Source organism: Liolophura sinensis, chromosome 8 (assembly GCF_032854445.1).
Source record: "Liolophura sinensis isolate JHLJ2023 chromosome 8, CUHK_Ljap_v2, whole genome shotgun sequence".
Lineage (NCBI taxonomy): Eukaryota > Metazoa > Mollusca > Polyplacophora > Chitonida > Chitonidae > Liolophura > Liolophura sinensis.
Window position 1 is genome coordinate 14,256,061 of NC_088302.1, and position 21,064 is coordinate 14,277,124.

The following is a 21,064-nucleotide window of genomic DNA, read 5'->3' on the forward strand; positions in this document are numbered from 1 at the left end:
AAGCCCACACCGATTGTAATTCTTGTTTTGTGAGAAGAATAAATCTTTCATCATTGTCCGAGAGAATAGAAATAAAACTTAAATGTTCTAATTTTTGGAAAACGTGGACTACACTATTTAGAAAGCCTTGAAAAATTGAAAATTATATAAACTTAAATATTGGATAAAATAAAAAGGTAGGTTTTCAGTTTTATTTTCATTCCATTTTTTTTTTTTTTTTTTTTTTTTTTTTGTAATACTTTACCGGCGGCTCAGCCATATGACAAAATAAAATTGATGTTGCTTGAAAAGATTCCTCTGTTCTTGTGAAACCTGAATATAGAGTGTAAATTACTAATACTTTATGGTTATCAACTTTTGTTCACAATCGAAAAGACTTAATAATGATATGATCATTGGTGTATGTCCATGTATATACAGGTAGTTGTGATGTACACAGTTGTACATAAATATGGTTACTGCTTCGGTGGCCTGATGATTAGAGCAACCGCCTTGAAGTCTGGAGACTCGGGATCAAACCTGGGTCGGGACATATCAAAGACTTGATATCACAGACTTGATATCAAAGACGGCAGCACTTTGGTGGCTCTGCCACAAGAAGACACACACATGATGATGGCTATGTCATCAAATTGTTATGTACGGCACTAAACTAAAAGCATACACACATACAGAAATGTGGCAAATCACTACAAGACATGCCAGGCTGATTGGATATATAATATCAAGTTGTAACTATTACATGTACCTGTAGGTTGAAGGCACCATTCAGCAGAGTGATGTGTAGAACTCCGTTTGTGAACTCGGGTCATCAATTTTGGTGATGGAAGATTGAAACATATATTTCCAAAATTACACTTTTTTGTAATTTTTATGATATGTTTGTTACACTTTGTAATGGCGTTATTTTAAAGTTAAACATGTTATTATTGTCATGTATTTTCAGGACAGCCTTAATATTTGCAGCAAGTAAGGGTCACAGAGAGGTGTGTGAGTTACTGCTGAAGCACGGGGCAAATGCAGAGTGCCGGGATGAGGAAGGTATCAGAAACGTTACTCTCACTTTATTACAAGTTGGTTCAACCATACATTGGTCTAGAGATACATTTACATGTAATTCAGAGTCACCCCACGGATTAATCCGATTATGCCCACAAATTTTGTCAAGGTCATCACTGAAGAGGACAAAATTTTGAACATTTTGACCCCTGAAACTGCATAAAATTCCAATATAAATAACTATGCTAGTTTAAGGTCTCTGTTTGACATGCATGAAACATTGTGTTTTTGTGCTTGTCTAGGTCTGAAAGCTGTGGAGTATTCTATAAAAGCTGGTCATACAGACCTCCAGGAAGTATTTGACAATGCACTTGTACAGGCCTCTTGGGAGGTTACAGGAGGTAGGACATGTAATTTCTTGTACCTTTTTATTTTCTTTTTTGCGAATGGATGATCTTGATAAATTGTCAAAAATTACCTTGATTTGACAAACCAAATAGTGTGAATATGTGGTAATGTGGCATAATTCTTCATCCATTTAAACTGTCTCTGCCACTAATATTTTGAAACATTGTAGAGCCTCTCCGGCCGTGCGTGGGAAGGTCTTCCAGCAACCTGCAGATGGTCGTGGGTTTCCACCGAGCTCTGCCCGGTTTCCTCCCACCATAATGCTGGCCGCCGTTGTATAAGTGAAATATTCTTGCATCATTTTCATGATAATTATATGCAGAAAAAAAGGGCTTTAGTGGATCAAAAGGTTAAAGATTTATGGTATGTTATGGTAGACATTCTTTTATATGGTGTTGTGGCTAAGCAGTCAGATCGGTCAGTGTTCAGGTGGCAAATCCAGCTCTTGGCAAGTTGCGAAGCATTCCCCTATTGACCTCTGATTTTCCTGACCACCATCATACAGCTGAAACATTCTGTTAGACCAATCAAAACAATTGTTAAACATGCTATGTCAGAAACCTGTGACAATAAATCCATATTCGCCAATCAAGTTAAATTTTGTATATTTACCACGAATAGCTCAACTGACTACCTTACAGTAAGTTTCAGACTCGTACTTGTACTGTTTATAGTACTAGAATATGTGAGAAGGTCTGCCAGCAACCTGCGGATGGTTGTGGGTTCCCCCGAGCTGTGTCCGGTTTCCTCGCACCATAATGCTGGCTGCCGTGATATAAGTGAAATATTCTTGAGTACATGTGTAAGTTTGAAAAAAAAATTATACATGTAATATGACCTGCGTTTTAAACTTTAGGAACTTTATTACAGATTTTGAATTAAACATGTGCGCAGACACACAACTGATATTTGTGAGAGGAATGATTTAGGCTTTTGAATAATAGTAGCAAAAATTCAGTTTGATTTGAACTGATTTTTTTCCATCAAAGTAAATCAGTACTTTGTGATTGTCAATTTTGTAGGGGACTCAGGTACGCCTGAAGGTACGGATAATAATGTAAGTATTCAGTGCCTAACACAGCTCTTTTCACCATGTGATTACCAGACTTTGCCCCTGCCCCAAAGTGCCCTTAGCAAGATTTCAGCATTTCCGCTGTTGGAAGGGCTTTAGTGACAATAAGCAATTCAAAATGCTTGTAAAAGCCTTCAGACGATCACGCATGAAGTTGGTTGGAGATCATTTGCCTTCTCCCTTTGTATGCTAGATTAAATTAGAAATCTGTATCCAAAAGTTGTTGGGTTACCCGGGGCATTCCCATTTTCCCCATGGAAGAAGCTACATGTACCAGAATACAAGTGTTAAATTCTTAAGTATAATTTTAAACATCTATGATGTAAAGAAATAAATATCCCAGGTTGGGTAATAGAAGCAGGATAGTTTCAGTACAAATTAGTGGGATACAACCAAGCAGTACTGTAGCTAGGACTTCCCCAAATAATGATGCACCAAAATATCAAACAGTTAATGATGTATTAAAAAGTTCATTTGCTGGAATGTTTTTTTTTTTTGTGCAGATCTCCCTTTGCGAGAATCCATTGTTATAGTTTGGTAACCATCCATTCCATCTAAGCATCTTCAAATCTTAGGAGATGGTCGCTCAGTTATCAAATAATTGAAAAATATAAATGTTAAATGCAGGAACAAATGAGTTTTGTTTTTTTTTGGCATCTGACCTATGGACATACTTTCTTTACGCATATAGTGTGTACACATTTATGTACATGTATGTCAAACTCCAGTTGTTTATTTCCTGTGACTTTGTCTTCTCATTTGCCCAGTCCGACATTGTGAATCCCTTCAGCCCTGAAGACTCTCCTACAACAAGTGCCAAACAGTCTGCTCCAAAGTTCCCTAAGGTGAGGCCAAGGTCAAAGGGCATGACCTTCATCACAAGCTTTACACATTTTGATTATTTGCTACTCACACTGCACACACAGGCTATAGTGTTGTTGCTGTTGCATGAGTGAGATGAGTAGGCCCTAATAAGGGCATCCCAATTCCTCAACCTTCTCGCATATGAAAGAACAACTTTAAGTGCAATTTATGCACATTTTTAAGTTGATTTTTTGGAGATAAAACTATATTGGTTGCGTTGGTCAGTTTCAGGGCTTCACAAAAAGTACAGTTTTATCACTCTACGCAGAATAATGCTTTCAGAATATGCTAGAATAAAACACCTTGCAAATATGCGAAACGATGGAGGAATTACAGTTATCATGTTCAGTACATGGGATAAATAGTGCGTGTAAAACTCTCTCCAAGGTAAACATTTTGCCTCTTCTTTTTTGAATACATACATGTATTTTAAAATCATTTAAAGGTTTAATATCAGATTGATTGATGTGTGTCCACAGGGGTCATTTATTTTCCCTTGCTTGCTTGCTTGCCAAAAATCATTTTTGCACTCTACCATGTAAGCATTCATGTTTTATAGTGTTGTTCACACCTCACATTTTGTGTTCTCATTAAAACCTAGAGATATTTATACTGGTAAACATGTATGTTGGCTAGTTTTAGGTGTAACTTAATGTACTAAAGTGCTACAGTGCTACTGAGGACTTTTGAATGTCTAAATCCAAAGAAATCCATAATAATGAAAACCGTACATCATCAAGATACTTGTATCAAATTTATCCTTTTGATTTGCTAAATTTCATACCGGCCACATTGTTAGATAGTAAATGATTAGTCACTGATAGATATTGGAAAAGCTTGCTTGAGCAACTTAGTTTTGAAATTTTAACAGAAGTAACACTGATAAGAAGCCATATAGGGATTCGCTGGCAAAGTTTTGGTGCCATTCAGACATTAAATTAGTTCATTTATTGCCATAGAATCGTTGGACTTGTCTGGGTGAATGCAATCTTAATACAAGTACAATGTGTATGGCCCAAGATTCCAGTCATTTCTCCGTCTGTTTTAAAATTAATTTATGCCTCTGGGCAAAGCTATAATAAGGTACATGATTAATGATAATTAAACCCAATTAAGGTCTAATTGTAGGCAAAAATCTTGCCTCTGTTGTTTTGAGGTTATATTGATACACATTTTTGTATGCCTTCAGCATCTCAGTGAGCTAGGCGTTACATCATCAGATTTTCATTCTTTTCTTTCCGAGATACACGTACAGGCGTGATGTAGACCTGATTTTGTTTCACGGCTTCATCCCGATTTGATTTCAGATTTTTTTATCACTATTCAAACAATTCTGACAATGGTTAATGACCTAATAGTCATGACTAAGCTGCAAATTTCACCTCGTTCTGAGAGGTTCTCTATGGATCTTAGGAACGGGTTTTGAGATTAGTTTGGAAGGTAGCATGATACCTTACCTGTGAACATCTGGGTTTTCATAAATAAAAGTTAAATTTTTGAACATTTATTGGCCAGATTTTGGGTCATTTACCATATTTCACCTCATCATAATCAAACTTGACCTGAGCACGGACAAAAGCTATTTGTAGATGCTATCACATCAAAATTCAATGTAGTGTTAAATGCATTTCCTGCTGAGGCGGAGCACTGTTTTTATGTTCTGGGAACCCATTAGTGTTGAAGTAATGCGTTAATAGCATCTTATTGTCATCATAGATATCGTCATGCAGTGAGTAATAACCTGCTGATCAACATCCTGATTACAGTCACTATAACCTCTATGAGCTTGTGTTTCTAACAATGTAAATTTAGATGGACTTTGGCTTCCAGGATTCACCAAGTGCACCATCTACACCCAAATCACCTCATTCATGGGAGACAACTCCACACTCACCTTCCACTACTGATCAGCGAACCATGGATGCATATAAGGTTTGGAGGGCTCCTTCACTGATGCCATGCATGTGGACATCTTATCTGCACCAGATATTTGTGGTTACCAATAGACAGTTGTGGTTGGCATTAGACAATTGTGGCTAGCAGTAGACAATTGTGGCTAGCAGTAGACAATTGTGGCTAGCAGTAAATGCTTAGTTTCAATTTTGGAACTTCGTGCTCAGATATATAGGTAAATTAATGATTGGATCTGTATTTTATCTCAGAGGATAAGTGTATTAAAACTGTGGTTACAAAGATCATAGAATAGTCCTGAAGACAAAACCCCATATTTATCAAACGTCTTAGGTCTTAAGTGAAAAATTCACTACTGGAGAGTTTAAATTGTGCACAGTAATACCTTATTGCAGAGCTTTGTACTCATCACAGCTTGAGTTATTTCCTCATTTGAGTTTGGCTTTTTAAGCTTTTGTCGTTTATGACGTAAGTCTTTAATTGCTTGATAAATATGAGCCCGGGCCTAAGATTGCAAAAAAAAACAGGCCACATGTTAAGGCTGTGTTAATGCTAAGCTTATGACAGTTTTGAGAGCCTGGAAGTTGAGAAATGTTTCTTCTGCATGCAAATATTTGTTAACTTTCTATTGTCACATTATTTCTGTTTATCATTGATTACCAGGTGAAAATCCTCCCACGTTCTAGCTTCATGTCTTGTGATATCTATGTCAAGCTTGAACTATATTGATTGGTTCTTAATCTAAGGGTTTCTACTCCACTGTCTGTGAATTTTCACTAACAAGAATAATGTTATGTTATGATTAGAAGGTTGATAAAAGCCTCAATTTTCCTCAAATTTGCCCTTTTCAGGAGCTGGAAGAGGAGCATGAGTTGTTAATGGAAGAATTACGGGCCCTGCGGGTCTCTCACATTAAACTTCAGGACAAATTACAGTTCATTACAGAGAGGTCACAGAAATCAGGGGAGGTAAACAGAAATCAAATGATAGCATGTACAAATGTGCAGGCATTCTTGCTCATCTACGAGGAATTCTGACTTCCATAAATTGTTGTCAGAATTTTTAGTAACCAGTGTGTCATGTGATCATTGTGTAAAGTATTTGTTCATGTTTGCACCTCAGATGAGATGTCAATATTTCCGCTCGGTGTAGTACTATGCAGTTTATGTGAAATATTTTCCGTAAACCCTCTAAAGGCAATTAACATGCTGATGATAAGGTGTTAATGTTTTTTAACATGATTTTAAATTTATGCTCATATTGCATACCAAACTGTTGATTTTCTTTCTCCAAGCTAATTGTGATTGTTGACTCATGGTTAAGGATGCACTTCAATTTAACTTCTAGATATTTTTGTAGCAAAGGAGGAAGTCCAGGTTAAGTGGTCTGTCAGTGCTGAAGGTAAATTATCAGTAAAAACCAGAAATGTTTATCCATGTGCACTTGCTTTCAGAATGGAGCTGACAACCAAAGAATTCAAGCACTGGAAAACGAGGTTAGTATCAAGTAGTAGAGTTTCAGTTTTTATATACTAGTGATGAGAAATGTCTACGTTTGAAGATACCACAGGTGACCTGTCATACGTTAATGTTGTTTCACTGATTTCTCAATAAATTTTACAAGGAGATTACCTAGGAACCTGATGACTCTCTTGTAAATGAAGTATTCTTGAATACTGCGTAACATTCTGATAAGTGAATGAGTACAATTTTGCAAAGAAACAGCTTTTGGAGTAAATTCATGTCTCATCGTTTTTCCGTTCTCATAAATGCCTAGTATTCTGCATGGTTATAATTGATTGATTTACATTTGCTGTATATATATATATATATATATATATATATATATATATAAACACTAACAAACAAACGACAAATAACCAGTGAAACTGTATGGTGTTACATATCATGAAAGGAAAACAGGTTTATCAGTTAACAAACCACAGAAGAATGTTGCCATGACAACAGTATGCGTTTGCCACTGATCCAGGTTGGGTCATATGAAAGACTTTAAAAAATGGTACTTGTTGTTGTCTCACTTAGAGCTCAGCACTGGAAGGTTAGAGCAAGGAAACAGGACAGGTTGGCCCAGTGTCAGTATAATGTGACTGGATAGGGTGTCAGACCTGGTGTCTGAGGCATGATATTTCAGTGGTGACAGCACTTTAGTGGCACGGACTCGCACTGCCAGAAGAAGACACTGTATATGTACACACAACTTTAGTCTACTCATATGATTGAAAAATGGCGAAGTCTGACCCAAGCATTCACTCATTCCTTTACTACTGACAGGTATTATGTTCAAAATTTCAACAACTTCTGTGTTTTGCACTTTCATTGTATGCTAGCATAGTGCAGTGTATGAAAATTTTCCACTTTCCAGCTGAAGAAGATCAAGAATTTGTACTCTGCCGAGCAGGAGAAGAATATGCAGCTAGAAACCAAAATAGAGAAACACGGTCTTCGAAGTGAGGTATGTTTGATCTGAATCTGTTAAGCTGACCAGTTATGATCAGTTTTGTTTGCTATAAGGATCAAACATGAAGCTTGTTAATCAAATGTATGAGTTTATTCAAAAATGATGATTAACTAAACCTATAAACATCATGGAACAAACCAATTAAGTAAGAACATACCTTTAGTTATAAAGGGGATAATCTTTTGTTTTTGTTCCGCAGAGTCCCTCAGAGAGCCCTGGTGGTGTGGATAGCTGGGAAGATAGCGATGACGATCTGTTTGGTAATCCTACAGGTAGGTCTGTCTTCATCACTAAACTTGGCTGTACAATTCTTTATCAATATAGTACATTGACATAGTTTGTCACAATCTGTGAATAAATACTGTGATGTAATGTACATATAATGTGTCACAACTTTATCACCAAATGTAATGCTTGAATATAATAATGTTTTCTCAAGACATCTCGATGACAACTTGTTGATCCTAAAGGAAGGTTTTTAGCCTTCTAGACCTGAATATATTCAATTTTGAATGCTTTTTGTAAATGATCTTGGTCTAATGGACCCGAGATTTGAAAGCAGAAGTTCTCTCCCTTGCTCTGTCTTACAAAGCTTACAAAATACGCATAAACCTTCAGTTGCGTCTCTCTTGAGGAAAGTGTAGGAGTTCAAACCTGCAACCAGCAACCAGTGACATAAATATTCAAAAATTTGTTCTGATCTAACTTTGACATTGCATAGGTTATTATACCATAAGATTATATAATGTGTTTCCCTGAAGTGGATGCACAACTTTTTCTCACTTCCAGAAATTCATATTAACTGTGGATGAGTCTATTCTACAACTCTACAAAAGTGATTTAGTGCTCTAGAAAGTGTGCCCTACCATTCCTTGACTACTAGTGATTGAGGACACATTTGAAAAGCAGTTTCTACCACTACTAGTGATTGATGACACATTTGAATAGCAGTTTCTACCACTACTAATGATTGACGAAACATTTGAATAGCAGTTTCTACCACTACTAGTGTTGACGAAACATTGGCAGTTTCTGCCACTACCAGTGATTGATGACACATTTGAATAGCAGTTTCTACCACTACTAGTGTTGACGAAACATTTGAATAGCAGTTTCTACCACTATTAGTGTTGACAAAACATTTGAATAGCAGTTTCTGCCACTACTAGTGTTGACGAAACATTTGAATAGCAGTTTCTGCCACTACCAGTGATTGATGACACATTTGAATAGCAGTTTCTACCACTATTAGTGTTAACGAAACATTTGAATAGCAGTTTCTACCACTACTAGTGTTGACAAAACATTTGAATAGCAGTTTTTGCCACTACCAGTGATTGATGACACATTTGAATAGCAGTTTCTACCACTACTAGTGTTGACGAAACATTTGAATAGCAGTTTCTACCACTACTAGTGTTGACAAAACATTTGAATAGCAGTTTCTGCCACTACGAGTGATTGATGACACATTTGCATTATTAAATGTCAATAAATATCACAAAATAGTACTTTTGAAGGTGTGCTACTACTATTGGATATTAGCCTACCTTCCAAACAGACCTTTAAACATCTTTCTAAGATCAACAGAACTTGCAGAATTAGGCGAAATGAGCCAAGAAGTCAGGGGCAAACTTTAGGTCATTTACCAAAAGCTTAATAATTTAACAGTTTATACTGATGTTTTTGTATTGATTGCAGAGAAGAAGCCCAAGTCTGGAACGGGTAGAGATGACCAGTTAGTGGCCCTTCTTAGGAGTCAGATACTCAGCCTGAGGCAGGAGAATGATCATCTCAAGGAAAAACTTCAGGTGGGAACAGTCACTCATTGTTGATTTTCTTCTTTTTTTAGTATTTAAATGTAACTGTATAAAGTCCCCTAATAGGAGTATTGGAGATACTATATATGACCTTCACCAAAAATTCTTAATTGTCGCCAAAAAGTGAATGAATTAATCACGATAATGCAAAATTTGTCAACTGAAAAATGCTAAACTTGATGTGAAATACGATATATGGTTTTAAATATCAACCTTACAGAGAATTTGCTAAAATTTTGGGAAAAGTTTTCAAATATTAGCCAATAGTGAATAATTTTATTTCTTTGTCCTCCTTTGTTCTTTAAAGGTCATCGTGAAATCTTTCAATGTAACATTCAGATAGGCTTTTTTTAAAAAATCTGTAGTTTATTTCTTTGATTGGTGATTGGTACTAACAGTATGCACCTGTGCCATGCATTTTGTCAAAATGTCAGAACATTAAAAAAATGAGTATCATGTAAACACATGTACATACCATATTCATAGTCGAGATATGAGTTGCTTCCAGTGGCTAATTTTGTTACATGCTTCCATTGTATCTGCTAATATAGTGAAAGGAGAGAGGAAACCAGGTATGTTACAGATGCTTTCACCAACACTCAAATAATGCTGGTATCAATTTGCATTTTGTTTCCCAACCACTGTTACATGTAGCGAACAACTTTACCTTGCAAACAACCTATAAATATATGGCTAAGTCGCCGAGTGGTCTTTTTGAAGCATGTCAAAAAATTTCTGAATCTGGTGACACAAAAGAAAAATATATCTGTTTTAAATTTTGGAATTTTTCCAGTGATGCATTTTAAATTGTTTCCTGCACTGTAAATGTAAATCTAGTGTTGTCTGAAATGGCTCCCCATCCCACCCCATCTCTTGTTTTTTTGTTGGTGTTGCTGATTTGAAGTTTGATTTTATTCTTTATTTTTCATATGTGCACGAGAAAGCATTGTCTATTTATTTATTTATTGATTTATTTATTTGATTGGTGTTTTACGCCGTACTCAAGAATATTTCACTTATACAACGGCGGCCAGCATTATGGTGGGTGGAAACCGGGCACGCCCGGGGGAAACCCACGACCATCCACAGGTTGCTGACAGACCTTCCCACTTACGACCGGAGAGGAAGTCAGCATGAGCTGGACTTGAACTCACAGTGACCGCATTGGTGAGAGGCTCCTGGGTCATTACGCTGCGCTAGCGCGCTAACCAACTGAGCCACGGAGACCCCCGCATTGTCTATTTAAATGCTTCAGAGGAGTGAATGTTAGTTTGCGGCAGAACAATGCGGCAGAGAGGGGCAAGTCAAATAACATAAACCTAGTCAAGTTACGATCCAACTCAATGTTAAAGTAAGAACAATTTCTGGGACAGTCCACTTTTCCACATTTTCACTCTTATTCATTATTTTTATACCCTCCTCAGACTTTCTGCCTGTGTAGCAAAACTTAAACTTGGTGTCGTCTTACATTGAGGTAGCTGTATAGGGAACTATACACATTGGTCAAGGAATCATTTACACAGAGTATATGTCAGGTGAAAGCCCTGCACTGGAAAACAGTGTGATTTAATTTTTGTTTCTCAGCCAAGTAAAATGTATTTGAAACATTACAATTTAATGTGCCATTTTCTAACTACATTGTGACCAGTGAAATGACATCATGTTTTGGCCTTATAATATGCACAGACTAAAACTCCTGCTTTTTGAGATGCATGTACATAAAAAGCAATGAATTTATTCACTAAATGAGCATTTAATGGAACTTTTTCAAGCCGAAAATAATGGTTTGTCATTATTAATACGCTCTAGGCCCCAGCTGACCACCATAGAGTTTGATACTTCAGAAGCATTTTACTCTGTTAAAAAAATCATGAATGGAATCGTTTTACTGGACAGTGTTCAGAGGTCTTTCAGCTGGCATGTCCTTTATCCTAGTGTGTTATAACATAAGCATGTGTGTAGAGATCACAAGTAAACAGGTAAAGATGATGTGTTAAGACATTCCTGTTTATGTTCAGTAATTTCTCATAACTCTTGTTTAGTATCTGTGGTAATGGCGCATGCACATGAAGGTGTGTTTTACCAGTTTTTTTTTTTATATAGGCTGGAATCAAACATAAATCTTGACTGTTCATCATCCAGTCCATAATCTCTTTTTATTAAAGTACCTGTAATTACATCCATGTATACTGAAACACTTTCAATATGCTTAGCAACCAGTGGAACTGAAAGCTGTTCACGATTAATGAAAAACATGTATCATTAGATAAACATGAGAAGAACTATTGCCTGACCACAATATTTCTTTATTTACTTATCTATTTGGTTGGTGTTTTACACCTTACTCAAGAATATTTCACTTATACGACGATAACCAGCATTATGGTGGGAGGAAACCGGGCAGAGCCCGGGGAAAACACAGACTATTCTCACTTATGGCCAGAGAGGAAGCCTGCATAAGCTGGACTTGAACTCACAGCAACCGCATTGGTGAGAGACTCCTGGGTCATTACGCTGCGCTAGCATGCTAACCAACTGAGCCACGGAGGCACCCAACATGTCTTTACCATTCACAAATGTTATGTTTACCTCAATATGTTTTTTGGCTTGAGAAAAAAAATTTTCCACTTTCTATGTTATGCGTTTTCAGGGTGTTTGGTGAATATTTTTCTGTTTCAGGCAAAAGTTCGCAAAATTTGAGGTTACCTATTGCCCTGCACGCCCATTGAGGCATCAGGCAAACATGTTGTACATGTATGATAATCACACATGTTCAACAAAGGTAAGTTAATTGTGACATACAAAATATACGACAAATGTATGTTGAAATATGTCTGACGCCACTTCTTTGTGAAACTGGGCCCTGTTTTTTGTGAGCATTCTGTTGTGATTGTTAATGATATTTGTTTATTTACTACAGAATGACAGCAGTGTAACCAATGGGGTGCCATCTCTGAGCCAGTCGCCGCTGACACACTCTATCAGCGGGCTTTCTGAAGGGGAGTCTGGGATACTTATGAACGGAGAGCGTTCTCGGACACCCAGTGACGAGGGGGATGTTGCACCTAGAGATGAGACAAGCGTTCGGGAAGAGAACCAAATTTTAAAAGAAACCATCAAGAAAATGCAGGTGACATACTCTGCTTTAGTGGAGGCAGGCGACAAGCTTCAGATAGAGTATGATCAGCTGTATGAGGAGAAAATGGTGCTAGAGGAAAAACTACAAGTACTCACCAAGGAAAAGGAAGAACTTACCAAAGAGAACAATATCTTGGCTGCAGAGAATCTGCACGAAGACATTGAAAAATTGTTGAATGAGCTTGAGACACTTCAACAGAAAAACAAGCAATTAGAGAAGGAGAAAGAGGAGCTTAGCCGTCAGCACCTGGGGCTGACAATTAACTCAGGTGTTGACGTGAGTGGTGAGCTGGCACGTGTCACAGAGGAGCGTGACGCACTGAAGCTACACTGTGACGAGCTGGAAGAGACGGCAGCTAGGCTGAAACAGGACCACGATATCGTCATTGAGGAGATTCAGAGCGTGCAAGAGCGATTTTCCTACGTCCAGACGGATAGAGACCAACTGCAGCAGGAATTGGACCTGATCCAAGATGAACTGGAGAAACTAACACAACAGTATGAGGTATGCCAGCAGGAGTATAACCAGCTGGAGCAAGACTATGCGGAGCTGCTGGCCGAGAAGGGCAAATTAGAACAGGACATCCTGAACGTAGAAGTAGGATCCTCATCAGAATCAAACCAGACGATCTCCCCACATGAGCAGGAGGTCCTCATCCAGCAAAATAGCATTCTGTCAGAGGAGAAAGAAGTGCTGGAAAACAAAGTGCTCAAGCTGGAAACTTCCAAACATATGCTGGAAACAGAGCTGGATAGCCTCAAGGACAAAGGAACGCTCAAGGTCAAAGTAAGCGATGATAACCAGAACATTGTTACAACCAGTCCAAACTCCACAATCCCACTGTCAACCAGTCCCCTACCAGACAGCTCAGAGAAGGACAAGCAGATTAGGTCTCTGCAAGTGAGAATCTCACGGTTACAACAGCAAGTTACAGTGAGTTCTGCTCCTTTTCATTTCCTTGGGTTTTTAGCATACCTGTCTATCTTGTTTAAGGCCAGTTATCAAAACTTACATATACCAGTTTTTTGTTTGAAAAGCATGTACTCAGCTACATCTAGGGGTGTTCACCGTGTTCCAAGTAAGATCAACGATGACATAATATCTGAAAAAATCCGACGGTTGACAGAAAATATGCATAATATAGAGGAGTAATAAACAATTATAAAAAATACCCCCAATTGAGTTTTTTTTTAACAAAAATTCCGGGGTATAATTTTCTTCTTTTGGCATAGAAACATAATCTTTGTTCTATGGTTCCTTTTCATGTGTCCTGTAAAGTCTCTTGAGTTACATTGGGTACCTAAAACTAGGTGTGCTGGTGAAGACTTTGAGTCTTAGTCTACCCCAGTTAAACTTTGGGTAAGGCTTTGCTGGATTGGCTTTCTCCGAAATGAGTACTGTGTTAAACGCAAGTGCAAAATAAATTTGTATTTTGTTGTACCCACAGGAGATGGAGAGGAAGCACAAAGATACAGTGAGCACCTACAGAACACACCTCATTAGTGCCGTACAGGTGAGGGTCATCTTACCATGTTTAGTCGTACTGTATCACCAGACCTTCGACCTTCTGGAGTATTCCAGGCAGTCTCTCATACAAGCAGATGTCTATCGCAGGAGACCCTGTGCCCAGTGTCAAAGAATTTCAACAACCCCACACCAGTTAAAATTTTTATTTTGCGGCTGAATGCATCTTTGTTCAATGTCAGAGGAGGGATTAAAAATAAATTTAAAATAAAATTTAAAAAATCGCCTGAATCTTGGGAAATGTGGATTATCCCATCAATTTTTTCTTGTTTGAGATGTATTTTGCATGTGTGTGATTGGAAATCTTTGAAAACAAATCTTTAAAATATAAAGATTGGACAAAATAAATCGCCTGAATCTTGGGAAATGTGGATTATCCCATCAATTTTTCCTTGTTTGAGATGTATTTTGCATGTGTGTGATTGGAAATCTTTGAAAACAAATCTTTAAAATATAAAGATTGGACAAAATAAAAAGGTGAAGTCCTCTCATTTTGAACTTTTTAGAGTCAATTTGCTCATAAAACACAAATTAAAATTCCTGTGGCCTAAATTGCTAATGTACTTTTGTGGCTTACATGCACATGCAAGTCTAGCTTGGAATGTTTCTTGAAAAAACTTAAGTCAGAAACTACATGTAGAGGTGCAAAAACACTTGTTTAGGCAAAACAAATATTTTACATTTCTGGTCAATCCCTTGCTCAGGTTCAGTCTCAAGTCCAGTCATGCTGTAGGCCTTATAATTGACAAGCTTGCTGCATGAACAGGTGCTTGTATACATGCAGTAGGCCAAGCACTGGTATGGCAGGTCAGCCAGCCACCTTGTACTCTTACTATAAACATAAGGTTGGACCACATTCTGGTGGCTGAAACAAGGATGTTTTAGTGCATTTTTACAGCAGTGCATACATATATGTGTATGTGGGTATCTTGAGTCAAGTCTGCTACACTAGAAGCTATCTTTCTACAATTTACATCATTTCTGATGTTTTTACAGGTGGGCGTGGTTTGACTACTTTAAGTTGTCAACAAAATAAAAACGGTTGTTCATTGTGAGATAACAAGGGTGTTAAGAGGCATTCTCTGAACCTTTTGACGTAAGACAGAAGATAAAATTCTTTTTGTGAGTGTGGTGATTGGATTGTCCCAAAACACTTTTTACAACAATGTTTCACAGACAGCCAATCAGAATAAAGAAAGGAACACAGGGAAAATTTGAAGTATTTGAAATTAGGTGTGAAGAGAAATAAAACTTGTTTTCTGTTCATCGTGCTCTGCTGCTTACTGTAGACTGAAGATGATCCATTGCAGACACCGCCATAGTTTTTGTCCAAAGCTTTGAATAGAGAAAAGCGAGCCATTGACAGAAAAGGATGACCGTTTATCATCTTATTGCTGTGTATAGCACTCCCATTCTGTTAAAAACCATTTCAGTCCCACGATGTATAGAGTGCATAGTGAAATCCATCAATTTACAGGTTTTACCCCGTGCTTTTGCAAAACTAGAATAAAACAGTTTAAATGTTGTCTGTCAGTCAGGCACCCTGTCCTTTCTCTGCAAAAACTGCTCCAGATATGTAATAAAATTCTATGTGCAGATTCATGCTTTGTCCACCTGGGTCAAGCTCAAAACCCAGCCAGATCAATGTATTCTATTTCACATATTTGAGGAAAATATTTTTGATTGTTCTTGTTAAAGTAAAAGAAAGTTAAAATGTGAAGTAAGGTTCATCATGAAAACAATTGAAAATTATGCATAAAAGTACTTTCATTTATTTTTTCAGATTGTTTGAGAGTAGTGAAAGGCATTCAAATATTTGAAAACTGTGGTGTGCTTTATGAGCGATACTGACGGTATCTAGGAACTCTGACATCACCACATTTTTTTCCTGCTGTTCATCAGAAGGAAGGACTTTTGGGGAACATTATTTCAGTAATCTTTCCCTCATGGGTAAAAGGAGTTATTCAGTGTTATGATTCCAGTCACCTCACTTTCCTAACCTCTGATAGCATCGTTGATAAAGCCCACCTTAGAAGTCATATGTTTGAGTGCCTTTAACTCTTTTCACAAAAATCAACGAAAATAAATGAAAGTATATTTATCCAAAGTTTTAATTGGTCTGCTCAGTGTTGCCTTTTCCTTAACTTATTCTATGTTTCTGCTCTTCTTTCAGGGTCGGATGCATCCAGAAGTTCAGGAAGCTTTACACCATATTATAGACTTACGAAGCAAGGAGGAATACTGCTGATGTGGGGTGTGGCAGGGGGAGTGGAGGGTGGGGCAGGGGAGTAGTGAGAGTAGTGACTTTCCTCCTCTTTTGAACTCATCAATCTTGCGAGTACAAAATGCTTTCCTCAAAGGGCATTTCGCTCTAGTGTTTTTATGTACTTCATGCTACTCAGGGCTTTGTACAATTTTAACTCTGCTGTTGAAATTTTTTTATGTCCACCATAAGGAGGTTTATCAAGCATGCATCTTGATTTGTAAAATCATTCATGAACTATGTATGTACCAATGCTTGTACATGTTGGTGGACAGCAAGAAGAGTCAGTTTAGCGAGTTGAGAGAGTTCAAGTTTAGAGTTCAGCTCAAGTCTCTTCCCCAAAGGAAATAGGAAATACTTTGTGAAGTTTTTGACTGTTAAAAGTGCAAAGCTGTGACCCCCATCCCCCCACCCCCCAACCTTTCCAGTCTTACCGCTCAGTTATCTCAGGTAATTGGTCAGTCATTGGTCCTTTTCTTCTTGCACCTTGACCACACAGTTTGTCCTCATTAGTAATCCTGAGTGAGAGTGTGTCAGCTCTGTCCATGTTTAATTACTTCTAAGACGTGACTGAGCGAATTAAATGTTATCAGTGGACCAAATACTAAGCTGGTTTAACACCATTGGCTGGGATATAAATTGACCTTGTGGTCATCATAGTAAATTATCTTATTGTCCCTTATCCTATGTGGCTGTGAGGTCACCTCAGCTCGGCCAATCGTTTAGAGATGATAGTGTGCTAGATTAGCCATGTCGTGAAGCTGAATCAGTTTAATGAGTATACCGACAAAACATCCTGTCTTGTAACAAAAAAAGCAGCAAAAAACAAAGATTTGCCGCCCCAGGAGATACGTGTACCTATCCATGTATGTGAATGCAGCAAGACCAGAAGTGTAGCAGTCTAGACGCTCTGTTATTATACTTGCTGTTTGATGGTATTAACTCAAGTGGAACATCCAAGCAGCTGGTAAAAAGGCCTAGACCTTGCCCCAGGCACAATGTACATATGTGAGCAAATTACCGAGCCTGAGCATCGCCCGAAATACCACACGTAGTCCTTCAGAGTCATTACGCCGACAGCCTTTAACTGGTTACGTCTGGATTATGTTTTGAGTAGAGTTAATCTTTTTGTCCTGGATTGTTATCTTGTTGTTTTGTCTCTCTGCTCGGATTGGCTGTCCCATGCACTGCAGCTCCTGTTATTCTGCAGTAACTGCTAGACCGGAAGTACATGCAAATGTAACAATAGCGGAAACAGCTGAGAAATTAGCCCTTTGGCTTTTTCCACAGATTTTCCACGCAGATTAAAATGTTTTTGGTTTACTGTCATTCTTAAGTAATGTAATAAAAACGGTTTTTTTTGTTTTTTTTTTGCAAACCACACAGCCGGTTCAAGAGTTCTAATACTGATAAAGCAGCCAGTAAACTAACCTAACATCCACTTCTATTATGTCTGAAGTCACTCCATTTATTTCAATCTTCCAAAATTCTATACAAGTTGAGTTGTAAAGTTATTATCTTAGTAAACAAGACAACGCAGACAAAACATTCAGTTAAGTTTGTAACAGTCTTAAAATGTAATTAAATTCACTAGATGTACATGTAGTTACTATTTTCTTTACCTTTTGGAACATAACGGAAAAGAAGCTGTAGATGCAATTTTTCCACTGAAAATATTTAACTTTAAATGCGTTGTTGAAAAGTTTTGTTCTGCACTGATGTACATGTAGCAAAATTGATATCTTAGGCCAACTTAAATTTTTTTATATATATATATAACTGTAATTCGTCAACTGTTTCACATGTTTACAAGGTGTTTATTTAACTATATGCTGTGTCGTTCTATATAGGCTGATAAAATTATACTTTTTGTGAAGTCCTTAAATCTGCCAACACAACCAGTGTAGTTTTGTATCTGAGATCAAATTAAAAAGGCGCATAAATTGCACTGAAAGTTGCCCTTTTATATACGAAAAGGTTGGGATTTAGGATCGATACATGTAACAAGCACATTTTGATTATTCATTATTATATGTTGTAAGTTTTTGAAAATTTATAACATAATTTATGTACTTTTAAGTGTGCACTTTAATAAGAAACATAAATGAAGTAGGTTTGAAACACAGGTTTGGTGTTGTGGAGTTCTTGGAAGTTTGAACTAGTCTGCTAATCAGGTATTCTGTATTGTATACATATTATTGACAATGGCAAAAGTTGGTGCTAGTTTCTCCTGTGCAGAAGTGAAATGTTCTGTTTTTGTGATTTTTTTTTCTTACCAGAGATTTCATTATGCATGATAATGTGTACATCCAGTTCTTATCTAATCAAATCATTGTACCTGTGTGACAAGTAGCAGTTATCAGTTGATCTTGCTCTGATTGGACAGCTGACAGATATGTTTTGTATCATGCCTGTTTTGATTGGCTCCTGACTTGTGGTTTTTTATGCTTAATGTCACATGTGATAAGAGATGAGTGTTGCATTTTTTTAACGCAGATTATGCATCAGATAACGTGCTGTGGTATTTTAACTGCCCATCATGACACTCTGGGTCTGCGTTAAAGTTAAATATACCCTAATTTTTCTAATTTTGGGGACAGATATTAGTAGTGTTGAAAGTAGAAAATACATTTCTTTACCAGAATTTTGGAAAAGTAAACATATGAGTGTGTTGTTCATTAGATGGTTTAACCAAGGAGAGAAAAAAAGAAATTCATTCCTGCTACAATTACATATGTATTGGCTAAAAAGAGCAGACCATGTGACCCAAAAATTAGAAGAAATAGGGTAGTACATGTAGTACAAAGGGAAAAACAAATACCCAGCTTTGTGTGAATTGCTATCATTGGAATCTTCACGATGTGCGAGTTTGGAGTTTGTTTGTGTTGGTAGACAGTCACCTGTGCTGGTAATATGGAGCACATTAAAAAACATAATTCATGTTGTTCATTATCTATAGGTAAATCTTCCCATTTTCCTATTTGGGTGGGTAGTTATTTTCAGGCTTTCAGCTGTAAAATGGCTACATCATGGAAGCTTGACGTTTGTAGGAGTTGCAGTAGCGTAAGTATTTTTGAAGTTGCAGCAGACCACATTGACTGAGGTTGCAACATATCTCATTTTTGTTATCTCATTAGGTTGAGTAAAGCATGATACATATTGTATTTCAAGATCAAATTTGTTGTTTGAATTATTTCACTCAACATTTGACTTGAGTTAAAGAGTATAAAATATATGTAATTATGTCACATAAAATATTTTGCTGAAAATAGAGTACACGGTAGATGGCTATCAAAAGATTCATTACCACAATTTTGATTCAATCAGATTCAGTTTGGGTAATGAGAAGTTAATCTTAAAAAATTCAACAAGTCACGCGTTGAAAGAACAATGTCTGTTACTCCGATTTTGTCTTAGCACAGAATAACTGCCGACTCAGCGATAAGCAGCAATTTCCAGCAGCTGGATTATCATAAACATTGTATTAATTGTTATTTTGTAACTACTACGTGTAGAGTATAGAAGAGCAGCTACTTGCCTATTTATTTTATGAACTATTTATACCAGTGGAAGGCCTGAAATGTGTAGTGACCAGTATTATGTAACATTGATTAATCCTCAATTAGGCAACATATGTGTGTATTAAAATGCATCGATGTTAAAGTCTTTGTAAATATGCAATGAACCAGGTGGGTTTTTGCTCTTTACATAAACTAGAAGAACCTTTTAGATCTGACAACTTGGGTTGGGTTAAATGAAAGATAAATACATGTACTACTACATGGTGTATGTTCAACACACATCTTAGTATTGACTTTTTGTCTTCCAAAAACATATCCTAGAGTCTGAAGATTTCCGTATCATAGATGTTGGTTCTCTCACTCTCTTGACTTCTTTTTTTTAATTTGCTGTGTAGGATGGACTAGGTAAATTTTACATACCTAATAAATTTGTCGCCTACATTGGAAGGTGTACTTGAACATCAAATCTCTCCAGATCTTCTCTGCAAGCCTATGAAGTTTATATTAATAAAACATCAAGATCAAGAATTATTGAACGAAATAATTAGTGACTTTAATTAAAAGTCTTACAAATACATATTGATTCATTTATGCTAGTTGTGGAGTCCTGCCTGAAAAGTGAAAAGACAATGCTGTTATATGGCTCCAAAATAATGTTAAATATAACATTTTAAGGCCCAAAAGGAAATCTCCAATGGAAAGTATTGACAAAGTGGCTGTTTCGTTTTATAATGGTGATACCAACTTTATCTTCATGATCTTTAAACTTTCATGTCCAGGACTTTTTATTATGTGCTCTTTTATTCATCTAGTTTTCTTGCTTGATATTAAATTTTCTTTGCATACATGCGTGTGTTTATCTTATTGACATAACACAAAACTGTATGTGCCATGTATATAGATATGTATTTGTACTTACATATGAAATGATGTTTCTGCCTTATGTACCAATAATCTTAATGGAAAGTTTGATACAATATGTAGTTAATTTTACACATATAGTGTATGAGTGTCTTTCTGCGTGCTTGTTTTGCTAATATACAACATGTGTATATTTCAATACAT

At 36.9% G+C, this 21,064-nt stretch overlaps 1 protein-coding gene across 1 annotated transcript in view; it reads left to right on the forward strand.

Moving 5' to 3' along the window:
- The window catches only part of LOC135473222 (ankyrin repeat domain-containing protein 24-like), a 55,422-nt gene extending 38,940 nt beyond the window's left edge, over positions 1 to 16,482 (forward strand). The window contains 13 exon segments of the mRNA XM_064753067.1: positions 947 to 1,041; positions 1,302 to 1,400; positions 2,430 to 2,464; positions 3,247 to 3,324; positions 5,174 to 5,275; positions 6,106 to 6,222; positions 6,708 to 6,749; positions 7,637 to 7,726; positions 7,932 to 8,004; positions 9,434 to 9,543; positions 12,473 to 13,624; positions 14,139 to 14,204; positions 16,389 to 16,482. Of these exon segments, the coding sequence (XP_064609137.1) occupies positions 947 to 1,041; positions 1,302 to 1,400; positions 2,430 to 2,464; positions 3,247 to 3,324; positions 5,174 to 5,275; positions 6,106 to 6,222; positions 6,708 to 6,749; positions 7,637 to 7,726; positions 7,932 to 8,004; positions 9,434 to 9,543; positions 12,473 to 13,624; positions 14,139 to 14,204; positions 16,389 to 16,463 (2,134 nt within the window). The 3' untranslated portion in view covers positions 16,464 to 16,482.
- The last annotated feature ends 4,582 nt before the right edge of the window (positions 16,483 to 21,064 follow it).